The sequence below is a fragment of the Rhamphochromis longiceps genome, linkage group LG22 (assembly GCF_057381845.1).
Source record: "Rhamphochromis longiceps isolate RC_006_pf linkage group LG22, R_longiceps_female_GT1.1, whole genome shotgun sequence".
Classification (NCBI taxonomy): domain Eukaryota; kingdom Metazoa; phylum Chordata; class Actinopteri; order Cichliformes; family Cichlidae; genus Rhamphochromis; species Rhamphochromis longiceps.
The window spans coordinates 20624979-20639636 of record NC_140577.1 but is presented as its reverse complement, the minus strand read 5'-3'; the positions used below and the strand labels follow the sequence as shown (position 1 = coordinate 20639636).

Sequence of the window (14658 nt, the reverse complement as noted above, 5' to 3'; positions counted from 1 at the left end):
TCCGAAATCATCGAAACACTTTTGCAAAGAGGCTGTATCTTGACAAACCGACCAGACACATGAAGATTAAACCACTACATTCTCGGCTAAAAAAATATTAAAACGGTATTTGGTAACACACAAACAGGGTTTTTCAAAGCTCAGTTCTGTTAGCTTCCACATGCCGGTTGTTGTGTGCTAGAAACAATGGCCACCAGGCCAAAGCAATGGTTTTGACTCGATCAGCGTTAACCCCGCCCCCTGAGTTTGATGGGTGAGGCTGACAGATAAAATTATTTCATGATGAGAGCCAGGCGCCAGGACTGCCAAAATGAAATAAATAAATATATCATTAAATAATTAATTAAATGTGTCAATAATTAATTAAATGTGTCAATAATTAATTAAAATGTGAAATACATAAATAATTAATTAAATATGTCAATAATTAATTAATTAAATGTATCAATAATTAATTAAAACGTGAAATACATAAATAATTAATTAAATGTGTCAATAATTAATTAATTAAATGTGTCAATAATTAATTAAAACGTGAAATACATAAATAATTAATTAAATGTGTCAATAATTAATTAATTACATATATCATAACTATTTATTTAATTAATTAATTCCAATTTTAATTAATTATTGACACATTTAATTAATTATTTAATGGTGTATTTAATTAATTCATTATGGCAGTCCTGGCGTTCCATACAAGGCAGATAATTTTACTTTATAATTAAAAAGAAAAATTCAGCTACCGCTCCATATATCTGTACAAAATCCAAACAAGTAACACAGATGCGTGAAAAAAACGAGCCCTGATGGTTCTTCAGAGGTTTCCTTGTTTATGTGTACGACCGCACAAAACCATATGGTTTCCACACAAGCACGGCTAGTCAAGCAGGAAATTAGCAGCAGCTAGTGGAGCGAGCTTCTCGGCGGCTCCTCGTTAAAGTTCACGTTTACGCAGCAGAGACTGACATCCATTTAGCCGCTTTAGTCAGTAACGAAAGTCAAAATGATGAGAAGTACTGGCATTATATTAAATACCTCAACCGGTGTGTTTGCGGTATTTCTAAAATATTCATTAATCTTTTTTTATGCTGTTTGCATACAAAAAACCCAAACAGCTCAAACTGTGGGTGATTTAATTTCAGTGGCTTCAGGTTTTGCTTAATTTCAATATCAAGCTGAACAAATTTTAATTTGCGACAAATGAAACAGATACAGTAAACATGTCTAAATTCCTTTTTCTTTAGGGAAGCGGACTATTCCCATTCCCTCTGAGGTTTGTGTTTAGTGATAGGGCTGAATCAATACGAGCGCTGTCATTATGAAAAAGCAGAGGGGTTTGTCTAAACCCAGCACAGTTCCCTAGTTACAGTTTTCGATTTTCTGCTCTTGCAGAGTGAGACGCCGAGATTAAAAAGTCCCCCCCCCCCCCTCCCCCAAAATTGTTTCGTACCGACTCTAGATGAACTCTCACTCTTTTCCCGTCTTCTCTGTCAGACAGGTGACAGGAGACCTGCTGTGAAGGACAAGTTGCAGCGCTCTTTACTCCCACCCATATGGAAAAGAAATAGTAAAAACTTATATGTGATTACTCCACTTTCATGAGTAAATCATATAAGGCTTACATGATTTACTCATGAAAGTGGCTACTTTCTCATTACTTTCATACATTGTTTTAGTAAGTATCCAAAACATACAAGTTTCATTATATAATTTTTCAAGGGATCTTATATCTGTTTTCACTCTTATATGCTTTTCATACAAGTTTCACACAAGACAGATACAAACTTTATAAGATTTATAAATATCTTTTCCATATGGGCAGTGGGTCTTCCTTATCTTTAATTCTTATTTATTTACATGTTAAAGGGTTGAACAGCGCACGTGCAACAATAGAGCGCCTTTGAGCTAACATGCCACGTGCTGATGCAACTAGACTGCAATATTATATTACAGGTAATGCATTTGTCTTATTTCTTTGAGACAAATGCCAGATTTATCTCAAATAAGCTCCTGAAGCATGTCAGATCATCAGCCTTTCGCCCACCGCAACAAATTCACTCTATATTAGACACTGAAGCGATTTTAACACAGCCCAATAAACTTTGGATATTAATAATAAAGTTTTGCTCGAGCAGATTTTTAATCAGCGTGCCAAAGCTTAAGCTTTCAAAGCACTTTGATTATCAAAGACTTACCCATGCCTGAGGAAATACATTTTTTCTCACAGATGATGACTGTTGATAAAAAGTAGACTTTTTTTGTGTAACATTTGATCTAAATACTGTCCCAGTGCCGTTATAACTTCCTCTTTTATGAACAACGAGAACCTCCTCTCAGTGCAACCTTTACTTTTAGCTGTCCCTCCTCCGCTGTCACATCTCGTTTTATCAATCAGCACACAAAGTAAGCAATACTAATGGGCTCCGCCAGCAATTGTTCTCAATCAAACGTGTATGAATAGACATGAATGAAGTCTGTGTGAATGCATATCAGCAGACGGTGGGGGAACAGAGGCCATGTAGGTCAATGATATTGATTTCTAAAAGGGCTGGCTCGTGGAATTTGGCAGAGTGGCAGACACTCAGGAGTAAAGGGTAAATGGGTCATGGCATCATGGGACGGTCCAATCGGGCACCCTGAAGTGTCGCGCAAGGACGGTGGGAACAGTGGCGTGAAGAGAGTCGTGAATCAGAGCGTTAGAGGAGGGCGCGAAGGCGAGGGAACCTGAGCAAGAAAACCCAAGGGCCAAATACCACTGATGCAAAAACAATATATAGATATATAATAACAGAAACTCCTTATGTGGCCCAAGAATATTTATTTAGATTAATTAGTGTAATTACTCTTATAATTTTGTAATTAGTAGTATTACTCTAGCTGCTAAAGTTGAGCTGTCCGTGTGAATCATAGCTGTAGACTGAAAGTTGCCTCTGAAGGATCGGCTCACACCCATGCTGAATATTTTGTGCTAAAAGTAATTATCTCTGCCACACACACACACACACACACACACACACACACACACACACACACACACACACACACACACACACACACACACACACACACACACACACACACACACACATCACTGTTATGATTTATTTCACCGATGGAGAAGTCAGAATGAAAAAAAGGTGGACATCCTATATTAGGACATGTTTTCTGAAGTCTGAGAGGCTGAAATTGGTGTAATTGCTGTTTTTCTCATTTTAAAATAATGTTAATCAGACTTGGTAAAATAACTGTAATATGAGAGTACAGAAAGTTTGGAACCCACTGCTAAGCTGTTAAACCCAAAGATTGATAAAGTACACTTGGTGGGTAAAGAATGCAGGAAATAAAGGAGGACCCCTGCCCTCCTGGTTAAAGGAAGATAACTGTGCAGGGTCACAAATGTCTTGTTTCTTATCCTTAATTTTTGTCAGGGGTTCTTTACAAACATCTCAGAGAGGAGTTCGGAGATTCAAGCCAGTAAACTGCAGGTGACTAGTTGGCTGCTTTAACCTCCAGTAGTCCACCAGTTTTTTTCTAGCTGCACACCCAAACAGCAGGCTACAACAAGCCCTCAGCCTCACCAGCATTATTTTACTTGTCCATGCATGGGGAATGTGGGCACGTTTTCTTTAATAACTAACAAAAAATGGACCTGAAAATGCATAAAGGGGAATTGTTGGAAGTCCAGAAAGCATTAGAAGAGAAGAAGGTGGAAAGGATGGAAATGAATTCAAAAATGGCAGACACTGAACTGACAGAGGAAAAGATTGAAAAAGCACTCAAACAGCTGTAAAGGTAAGAAAAAGCAGCAAAGACGCAGCAGAAAAGAGCAGGAGAAGAAAGCCAAGAACATGAGCTGCATCTAGATTGGCAACAGAAACAAATCTCCCAGTTTCCTCATCCCCTCTTCTCTCATCTATCCTTGCACACTTCCAACCTCATCTCCCCTTTTCCCCCACCTCACCTTGATTCGGACTCCTTCTCTCCTTCATCCCTCTTTCCTCACGTTTGAAACTCATTATAATGTTCCTCATGGCTAACTGATAAAACCAATTAGTCTGCATTTCTGCATGTTTGTGATGTTTGTTATTAGTCTTTTTTTACAAGAGTAAACTGGTTGTGGACTTCGGGAGGTCCAGAGAAGGTCCACTGCCAGTTCAGATAGAGGGGGAGGAGGTGGAGGTGGTCAACAAGTACAAGTACCTCGGGCTGTGGGTGGACAATAAACTGGACTGGTCATGCAACACAGAGCACCTGTATAAAAAAGCACAAAGCCGACTGTACTTCCTCAGGAGGCTGAGGTCTTTTAACATCTGCAGGAAGCTCCTGAGGATGTTTTACCAGTCAGTGGTTGCTGGAGTACTTTTCTATGCTGTGGTGTGCTGGGGGAGCAGCACAGCAAAGAGGGACTCATCCAGGCTGGAGAAACTGATCAGGAGGGCTAGCTCTGTGGTCGGCATGAAGCTGGACACTCTGGTGACAGTGGCAGAGAAAAGGACATTAAAGAAACTGATGGACATTATGGACAATGCCAGGCATCCTCTGCACACGGCCATTAACAACCAGAAGAGTCTGTTCAGTGACAGGTTGCTTCTCCCCAAGACAAGAACTAACAGACTTAAAAACTCCTTTGTCCCACACGCCATCAGACTGTTTAACTCCTCTCTGGAGGGGAGAGGGAGGGGAAACAGGAAACAGGAGGACAAAGGAGGGAACAACTAAGCTGTAGTGCCTCTGCACCTCACTGTACAATACCTTGTGCAATACTTTTTGTAAATAGTCAACAGTGCAATAGACTCAATACTTCAAATGTGCAATTCACTTGTATTTTTATTTTTTATTCCTATTTATTCTATTTATCCCCTTTGTATATTTTATTTATATTTGTCTCTGTATTTATATGTGTGTGTGTGTGTGTGTGTGTGTGTATATATATATATATATAACAGTTCTGTAACTGTAACTTTGGTCGTTGCTGTGCTTTTTTTGGAAGTCGAATTTCCCAGAGGAACCCACCCGAGGGATTAATAAAGTTCTATCTTATCTTATCTTAATATTATGCGAGGATGATGAATTAAATCAAATCATGAATTGTGTGACATGATGTCCTCGAGGTAAATTCATTTAATGTTCCAGAGAGATTTCACACAATGGAAAATCTAAAAAATAAATAAAGTTGTCCAAAGGTATGTAGACACCTCCATGTGATTTAATAGCAGAACAACCTTTAGCCATTACTTCAACAAGTTAAAGTAATAGTCTCGTGTATGACTTTATCAGTCTCTCACATCTATGTGGAGACTTTCAGTCTTACTCTTCTTTACAATTGTGCTTTAACAGCAGCTAGAAGATTCCAGTGGGCTTTGACTGGGTCACTGCAACATCTTGTTTCTTTTCTTTTTCAGCCATTCTGCTTTAGATTTGCTTCTGTGCTTCTGATCATTGTCCTGTTGCATGACACAATTTTAGCCGAGCTTTAGCTGTTGGACAAATGTCCTCACATTTGACTCTAGAACACTTTGATATACAGAGGAGTCCATGGCCGACTCAGGGACTGCACGGTGCCCGGGTCCTGTGGCTGCAAAACGAGCCCAAATCATCATCCTACCACCGCTGTGCCTGATGGTGGATATGAGGTGTTTGGAGCTCGCCAAGTGTGACGCTGTGCATTATGGGCAAACATCTCCACTTTTGTCACATCTGCGCAAAGCACACTGTTACAGAGGTCTTGTGGTTTGTTGTGATGTAGCTTTGCAAACCCAAGCTGTGCTGCCTTGTTCTTGCATGAGAAGAAACAGCCTCCTGGGAATCCTTCCAGACAAACCATACTTGTTCAGCCTTATTCTAATTGTGCATTCACGAACTTCATCTATCATCTAACACGCTGAGACCCGTTGAGTAATTACTAATATTAAAACCATATCAGTAATTCTGCACTAATTGGATTAATTATTTAAAAATGCTTAATCGTATTTAATCATTTTAAGGATATTTTTTTTACTGGGTCATTACTTTGTTTTGCACTGCTCAGTGGTTGAACACTAAATCAGTAAAGGCAGGGGGGATTGATGCTTGTAGAGAACCAGCATGTTGCTGATAGCCGCGGCTACACCAGGAGAAGTGATAGTTTGCTCTCTCCCTGTTGAATGTTTGGGTGACATGGCAAGATTATACAGATGACATCTAGTGTACAGTTGGATCTGGAAATGTTTGGACAGTGACAGACTTTTCATAGTTTCTCTGAGCCGCCAGCATCAATTTTAAATGAAAATCATACATCACCTGTAAAACACTGGTGTGGAAGTAGCGTATCGCTAGCACAGCTCGATGAATCCTGAAGTGCACGCGGGTAAACTTTCAGCCAAACGCAGCAGCGTTTACTTGAAGATGCTTTATTGCACAGATAAGACAATGACCCAAAACATATTGCAATACCAACACAGGAGCGTCTGAAAGCTGAAGGTCAGGAAGTGGAAAAAATTCTGTAATGGCTGAATCACTGAGCCGATCTTAATCCAACCAAGACACATTTCACTTACTCAAGACTAAAGGCAGGAATATCCGTGAAGGACCGGCACTGGCTACAGCGAAGAGCTAGCAATCAGCACAAAAGAGGAATCCTGTTATTATTTCATCACTTTCACACATTTTCATTTCACAACACTCATTAAATGCATTTCCCTACATTGAATTAAAGCTGAAAGTCTGCACTTCAATGACATCATGCTCTCTTCATTTCAAACCTATTGCGAGGGTGAGCCAAAACTGTGAAAACTTCATCACTGCGCAATCAGTTTCAGAACTATGCCATGCCTGGAAGACCGCCAGCTTGATGAAGAGTTGCTAAGTGTTCACCTTGTTCACTTGGATGCTGCTTAAGGGCTTCTCTTCTGTATGGACACACACACGCACATCCACCCACAGCATTTAGCTCTGTTAAGAATTAAATGCCTGTACTTTCAGCCTCCAGGTTTCATTATTATTAGAACATTGATGTCTTTTATATCAAAACCCACCACGAACTGATGACAGGCAAAGCAAAAAGTTTGAACTCTAATACAATAGGAAGCAATGACTCATCATTGTTATGGGTAGATCTGCTCAGCCTAATCAGTAGTCTCCCCTGAAAAGGAAGGCTGTGGGCTTGTAACCACACAGGAAACCACATTAATTAGTCTGACAGCGTCCTGCTCCTGGCTGACTAAAACATCATTAGAATGGACAGCAGCACTGCTCAAAGGCAGCACTCATATATTCTGATTAAAGCAACAGTTAATCTACTAAAACTGCTGCGGTACAGAGATTGGAAAGGTTGGGAATTATGAGCATGACACCAAATAGGATGAAACGAGCAGGAAAAACACCACAACTGGCATCGACCTTTAGTGTGTTTATTGCGTTAGAATCATTGTGGTTCAACCTAAAATTCCAACACCGATTAATGATTTTTATTGATTTTTTTAAATTTATTATAGTGCACTTGACCCTTCACATAATATGACAGTTTTAAATATTTGTTTATGCTTCAGGTGATACGTCACAACATACTGAGAGGTGATATATTACAGTACACTTCCAGCAGTTATATCATATAAAAAAAAAACCCAAATAAGACACGAAGCAAGAAATAAATACAGACATTGCTCAAACATTCACATTTACAGTATTCTTCTTGGAATAGTTGCACACAAAATATATACAAAGGTGAAGCAAAACCTTTGTTTGTTTGTTTTTCTCCAGAGGAAGTTACGGTTACAAACATCTCTGCAAGTCCGTTCAGGTTAAACTATCGGAGCCTATCAAATTTAGATAAAAATGAGCCAAATTCTACTGCTCGTCCAAAAAAAAAAAGAAAAAAAAAAAGGATATGACAGATGGCAGATAAATAAATGCAGCTGGTGCAGATATAATCCAATCAAACAAATGCTAACTACAGCAATTTATATTACTTTCAGAATCATCATTCATTTAGATTCATCTAATTCATGGACATAACTAACTAAACGACCAAGCAGAGAATCCAGTCTGACGCAGCAAATACCCCGAAGTGAAATCATCTACAGCGAGCGTATTGCCTGCAATAAGTTACAGTGAACGATTAAGGTCAACAATAACCCAGAACCACTGACTTCAGTTAACACATTCAGACAGTAAAGGCGTTTTAAAATGTTCTCGTGGGAAAGCGTAACAACATTAAGAGTCAGATTTAGCCACTCGCACATGTTCACTGGCTTTTTTTGCGGAGGGTGGAAAGCCACAAGCAGCCGAGTGCTAAACGGACACACCGCATTACACAGTGAGCAGCAGACAAACAAACTCGGGATCTTCAAAGAAACGTAAGCTGTTGCGGTTGCAGAAAAACGTCATGTTGTAAGAAAACATGAGGGCATGCATTCTGGTCCGTATATGCATAGAATGCCTGCAACATGCTTGGAAGTAAACAGAGGTTTAGTATTTATGTATATCGGCAAATCAAAAGGTGCGTTCAAGCAAGCAGGAGTTAATTATTTTTTACCATATGAAGACTAGATTAGCACATAATTAGCAATTAGCAGATAATGTACAGTATTAGAGCTAGTGCGCAATAGCTCTGCTACTTATTTCCAGCTTGCTAAATGCACCTTTTAGACTTGAAAATGAAGACATTCAACGCTGAGCTACACTCTTGGAGGGTTCATCTCTGTGGGATGGATAGTATGTTTGGGCTTCTCTCTGTGCATTGGTCTATCTCTTGGGTCTGTCAATGTCATCGATGGCTGCCAGAAGTTTCTGGCGAGCCTTTTTGTTTATATGTGAGCCGAGACAAACGTTCACCAAGTTGGCTAGCTGCTTCATGGAGTACTCCTGCAAAGAAACACAACGAGTCGGTCAGAAAAATCAAACACACGGTCTCGCTGTTTTAACAGAAATGGAGTAACTTGCTATAACCACCAGCCTGTGTCACTGTCTCACCCTGTGATTCTTGATGAACTGCTCCATATCATTTTCAGTCAGGTAATAGGCCTTAATGTAGGTTTCAACAAACTCCTTATCAGGGATGGGGCGCAGGTCAGTCAGCTTCTCCAGCTTCATCAGGAACTGCTGAAAATCCAGCTGCATCAGGGCCCGGCCCTCATTGCTGCATTTCTTTACATTAGCGTAGCTACAGAGGAGGACAGAGGAGCAGACGGAGAAGGACATTAGCATTGCCCTGAGTGCTCAGGTAGAGGTAAGTAACGACTGAAACACAAGTAAATTCTGGAAGTCAATCCCAGTGGTCGCTCGCATGCATGTGACCTAAGGGTTATGTTTAACATCACATATTTTCCACACTTAAATTCTCCAGCCAAATATCACCATGCTCAGACATTCTGCACTTCTTCAGACATCTCCAAGCACAGATCACCAAATGTCAGACAAAATCTGCCTTTCTTAAGTGCTCTGAGTGCATAATGAAGTCACAATGTACCTAGCAAAGTGAAAATGCCCAGTACTCTGTGTGTATATGTGTGTGTGTGTATGTGTATGTATATATATATATATATATATATATATACACATTCCATCAGGCTTGCAAGACAGAGTTGTAATAAAAAAATATTTCTTTATACCCCTGGGTATATTTCATTTGGAAATTTGTGCTCCAGCTTTTTAAAAAAAAGTCAAATTCTTCGAGGGTATTAAAACTCAAAAAGTCGAAATAAACCCCAGCAGAAAAGTAAATGAAGCTTCTGTAGTTACATGGTAAAGTTTAACATTTTTAATCCGTTTATAAGAAAAGTGTAATATGTTTAATAAAGGGAATAAAACGAGAAAATTTACGGGATTGTAAAAAGTATATAAATTACATCCTTGTACAAATGCATAATGAGTCATTCAGTTTATATGATGGAAGTGTGATTTGTGGTCAGCAGGTTTTGTTGCTACAAGTCAAAACCTCTATGAAAACAACAGTTGCACGATGGAGTGTGTCACAATACTTCAACACTAAAGATTTTTATTTATATTAAGCGAGAAAATAAATTATAAAAAGACACAATGATAACACTGTAAATATCTTTGCAAACTTTTGCACAGTAATGGTTTCAGAGAAGCCATCTCTCTACTCCAGTGTTTAAAGTGTGCAGTCCAATTGCCAAAAAAGGGAAACGGAATACAAAATGACAAAATCATTACTACACAGTTACTGTAGTAGTTCTGTGTAGTACTGGACATGAGACATGTTTTGCAATTTTGCCTCTGTGCACCCCCATTTAGGAATTACAGCCTTTTTAAAAAAAATAAAATAAAAAAATACATACAGTTCTTAATTTCCAGGAACTTGAAAGTTAGTTTTCAAGTTCTGCTGAGGCCTCTTCCCTCTATTCTATGACAAATTAGCCCAGGGTGTCAAACATAAGGCCCCGGGGCCAGATTTGGCCTGGCAAAGAGTCCAAATCAGGACCCACTCTATGGTTTTGGGAAGGAGGTCATAATTTTTAGACTATATTTTCTTGCATTTTACAGCTTTTGCTACATTCATACTACATCAAAGTAATTAAGCAACAGAAAAACAATTGGATGACCAAAGTTTCTGTCTTTTTAATATCTACTTTAGAAATTTTAGGGAGGAAATTCAGTAAGAAAAGAAAATTGTTGTGAATTAAAAAACGTTCTCTTTTCTAATTAAAAGACAGTCTGGGCAATCAGCTATCAAAACCTTTTCCGTAATTTTACACATTTATGTCTTTGAATTTAACTCCAAAGAGTGATGCTTTTAAATTTACTATAGCAGCTTTTCTCTATCAAGTAGAAAACCTGAGACGTACAGTTAAAGTTGTGCTTTTCCCCCCCTTATATTAAGATATATCAGGTTTTAAATGTGTAGTTCAACTTCTTTACACTGATAGTAAGGGGAGTTTAAGTTATTACGCCCTAAGGCAACAGTTGTTGTGAATTGGCACCTTATAACTGAAACTAAATTGAACTGAATAACAACAAATTGGGCTGTATTTGAACACATCCCTGAAACTGAAACTGGACAGATAAGATGTGGAGATGTTTCCAAGTGTTTAATTATTTGGCAGCTGGTCACTCTCAACTCTCAATTTGAGATCCGAAGGCCTGGAAGACCACATGAGACAACTACAGCGGATGATCACAGAATTCTTTCCATGGTTAAGAAAAAATGCTTCAAAATATGTAGCAAAGTCAAAAAGGAAATCTCGATGTTTATCGCTGATAAACTCTACAATCAAGAGATGCCATCCTGAATGTAAACACAGAGGTGCTGGTACAAAGTCTTGGTGACACTAAAGAGCAGGAAGTCCAGATCATATTTTACCAGAAAACACGTACAAGAGCCTGAAAGGTTCTGGCAAAAAATCTTTTGGCAGATGAAAAAAAATCAACTTGTACTAGAATGATGGGACGAGAAAAATATGAAGGAGGAAAGAAACAACTCAAGATCTGAAGCTTATCACATCATCTGTCAAACATGGTGGAGGCACGTTATGGCACAGGTGTGCGTGGCTGGGACCACGTCAATGCTAGCGCTGCACGATTATGGCTAAAATGACAATCCCGATTATTCTGATCAATGCTGACATCACAACCATTCATTATTTTCCTCCAAATGTAAAAAAATTGCAGTAAAATAAAATTAGTACTTATTCACATAAATTCGGTAAATCTCTCAGAAAAATACCAAATATTAACTCCAAATTAAACAAACAGGGTGTTGCTTTCACTTTTAAATGGTGCTTAATTCCTGTTAATTAACTGAGATGATATTCTCTTACCAAAGTGTCATATAGTAAGTCTGATCTTGTGACAATCCAAGTCACATCATCTTAAATTCAATGGTTTTATTTGGTGTGATTTTACTGCAGAATATGCTGTTGTCTTATTAAAATACTTACTATACTACTTAATATTAGTAATAATTCTTATTTACTTATTTACGTAGGATTACTTCGATATTTTGCTTTATATTTGTGGATTTGGATGAATATATTTAGTGTATATATTTAATTCTGGAATCAAGTTTGACCGAAACCTGTTTAGAGTTCCAGCTGTTACACACGTGTGTTTTTACAGCATTTTCTTGTATGTGTATTTAAGGGTGTTTGCATTCGGGCTCTTTTTTATTTCCCTTCAGTATTACACTAAATCGGGTTGTTCCACACGGCCTGTGGTGTTGGTACATGTGTGTGGGCCAGAGTACACATGCATTTCATTGTGTGTGTCTGCTTGTGTTCCATGTGTTTGGTAGCGAGCACTGTTGCGCACTGGCAGGTCGGACTGTGACATCTCCAGTACATTAACACTCCACACAACACATCTGCACTTTGCAAACTCTCCCCGTCTCACACTTCAGCTTTTCTCTCTCTCGTTTCCATTTTCTCCCCTCACCTTCCCCGTCTCTCTCTCTCTCATCATCATTGTCGTTCTCCCTCTCTTTTTCTTGTCAAAGCTGCCAGAGTTTTTGGTGGCGAGTGTTTGAGCTGTGGCTCAGAATGCTAACGGAGCGGTTTTTGCGAGTCTCTGAGGAGACAAGGACAAGCGCTGGACAGAGAAAATTAATAACAGACTAGGGCGGTCGGAGTACAAACAAATAAATATGACCGCTCTATCTCGTTGTGCCAGAGGGTTGGGAGATGTGTGTTTGGAGGGTGTACTGGGAGAACCAGGCAGGCGGTCGGCAACAGCAGCTTAAATTTGCCAAGCATTGCAGTCGTAATGGGCCATTTGGTCATTGGAAAGGGTTCAAAAGTTCTCTTACGCAACAAGAGGAAGAGCGCTCAGCAAACGTGTAGGGAAGTAAACATGTTCCCTTCTCTTTGTGTTTGAGGCCGAGGCATCCACCTATGCCTCGCAGTCGATGTTCTCCCTCTTATTTAAAACACTTGGAAAGAACAAAGCCACTTAGAGCAAGGACTTGTTTTCAGCCCGAACTGCGTTCCCTGGCTTCAACACGGTTCAGCATAACCTGCTTTGAATTTGTAAATGGGATAGCTTTGACGTCAGTCGCAGTCCTTTCATATTTCCGATAAAATGTGTGGAACTTCACGATGATTGTCAGCTGCTTATTTCTCGCTTCGTCACCGTCCAGTCGGCGTGACTCGATGCTGCTGTGCACCCAATCTGTCACGGTCCTGGGTCTCCTGACCCAGCGTTTTTAGTTCTTTGTGATTTTTGTATTATTGTACTTGTGTGTGATTTATTCTATGGCTTCTAGTTTTGATCCCTTGCCCTTCATGTCTCTCTGTGTCCCCTCTGTTCTGTGTAATTGTGTGTCTTTGCATGTTTGAGTTTCTTGTTTTCTGTCACTCTGCATTGTGCATTATGTTCTCATGGTTGGTTTTTTGTTACTCTCTCTAGTCTAGTCTCTTGTGTTCCCAGCTGAGTATTTCCCTGTGTATTTTGGTTCTTAGACCTCTGCCTTATGGTTTATGTCTCTGTATTTCTTAGTTGCTGTCTCCACTGTGTCAAGTTCGCGTCTCTGTGTGATACTTCCTGTTTTACTTTGATGGTCCGTGTCTCATGTGAATGCGTCCTGCTTTGCTTGTCTCGTCAGTCCTGATTTCTCCCAGCTGTGCCCTCCTTCTGTGTCTCATTCCCCTCGTTACTTCCCAGTGTATTTAAACCCTGTGTTTCTCTGAGTCAGTGTCGTGTCGTCCCTCATGCTGTGTGGATCTCCCTGTGTGTCTCTCTGTGAGTTTTCCAAGTTCCCAGTTTAGATTAGTTTGTATGTTTTTTCCCTGCCAGCAAATAAAGCTGAGTTTTGAGTTCACCTCCCTGAGTCTGTGAGTCCTGCACTTTGGGTCCAACTCCTGCCTGCCGCACAGCGATTCATGACAGAACGACGCGACCACAAAAAGGATCCAGCGGACTCAATGAGGAGGCGCCGCTTGGCTTTTGATGGGACCCGGTTGGTTCTTGGGGGTCCTCCGTGTAGCCGGTCGTCTTCGTTTGCCACTAACCCGTCTACTCACTTTTCTGTTTCCTCTCCACTGTTGACGCCTGCAACCCGGACCCGAGGAAAGCGCCCGAGGCGGCACCGCGAGGAATACTATGAGCCTGCGAGCAACCAGCTCACGCCAGCACAGGCATTTTATAAAATGCTGGGGATTATCATTGTTCCCCCCAGTACACCCAACATTTCCACACCGCAGCAGGAGCAACTGCAGCCAAGTTTTCCCACATCACCTTCAGCCAGCCCTTCTCCCTCTTCAACAGGGAAGCGGCAGACACCCCGCCAGCATTCACAGCCCCAGCGAGGGCCTGGATTTCTTCCTGTACAGTCGGCTAGGGTGAGTGGTGGAGCTACTCTTTTGGCTCCTGCAGAAATAAAAACTGTTAATTCCGGGCCGGCTTGTTGTGTAAGCGGCACCGGAAATGAAAGAACTGCTTATTTTAAGGACAATTATTCTGGCCCATTGAGCCATTCAAACTGTGTCACTCCTGTTCCTTTCGAGCCTATCCATGAAACTAGGAAGATTGGTGTCTCTGTGCTCAATAACTCCAAGGATCCAAAGACTGTTTTAGACTCAGATGGTTGTGAGCTACAAACTGAAATGAAGGGTCCTGAGGGTTCGGTTAAAAATGAACTGTGTGTTCCCCAGCCCTCAGCTCAGTTAGCCGCCCGGCCTAAAGCCCAGTCGCCGCCTCCACCACCACCATCACTACACCCAG

General features: G+C 40.4%; 1 protein-coding gene across 2 annotated transcripts in view; it reads right to left on the bottom strand.

Annotated features, from left to right (window-relative positions):
• Positions 1-7380: 7380 nt before the first annotated feature.
• vps50 (VPS50 EARP/GARPII complex subunit) overlaps positions 7381-14658 on the bottom strand; it is a 135730-nt gene continuing 128452 nt past the window's right edge. For both annotated transcript variants that reach the window (XM_085395498.1, XM_085395497.1), the window contains 2 exons: positions 8956-9145; positions 7381-8847 (listed from right to left, as the gene is read on the bottom strand). In XM_085395498.1, the coding sequence (XP_085251624.1) occupies positions 8728-8847; positions 8956-9145 (310 nt within the window). In that variant the 3' untranslated portion in view covers positions 7381-8727. The remainder of the gene's footprint in view (positions 8848-8955; positions 9146-14658) is intronic.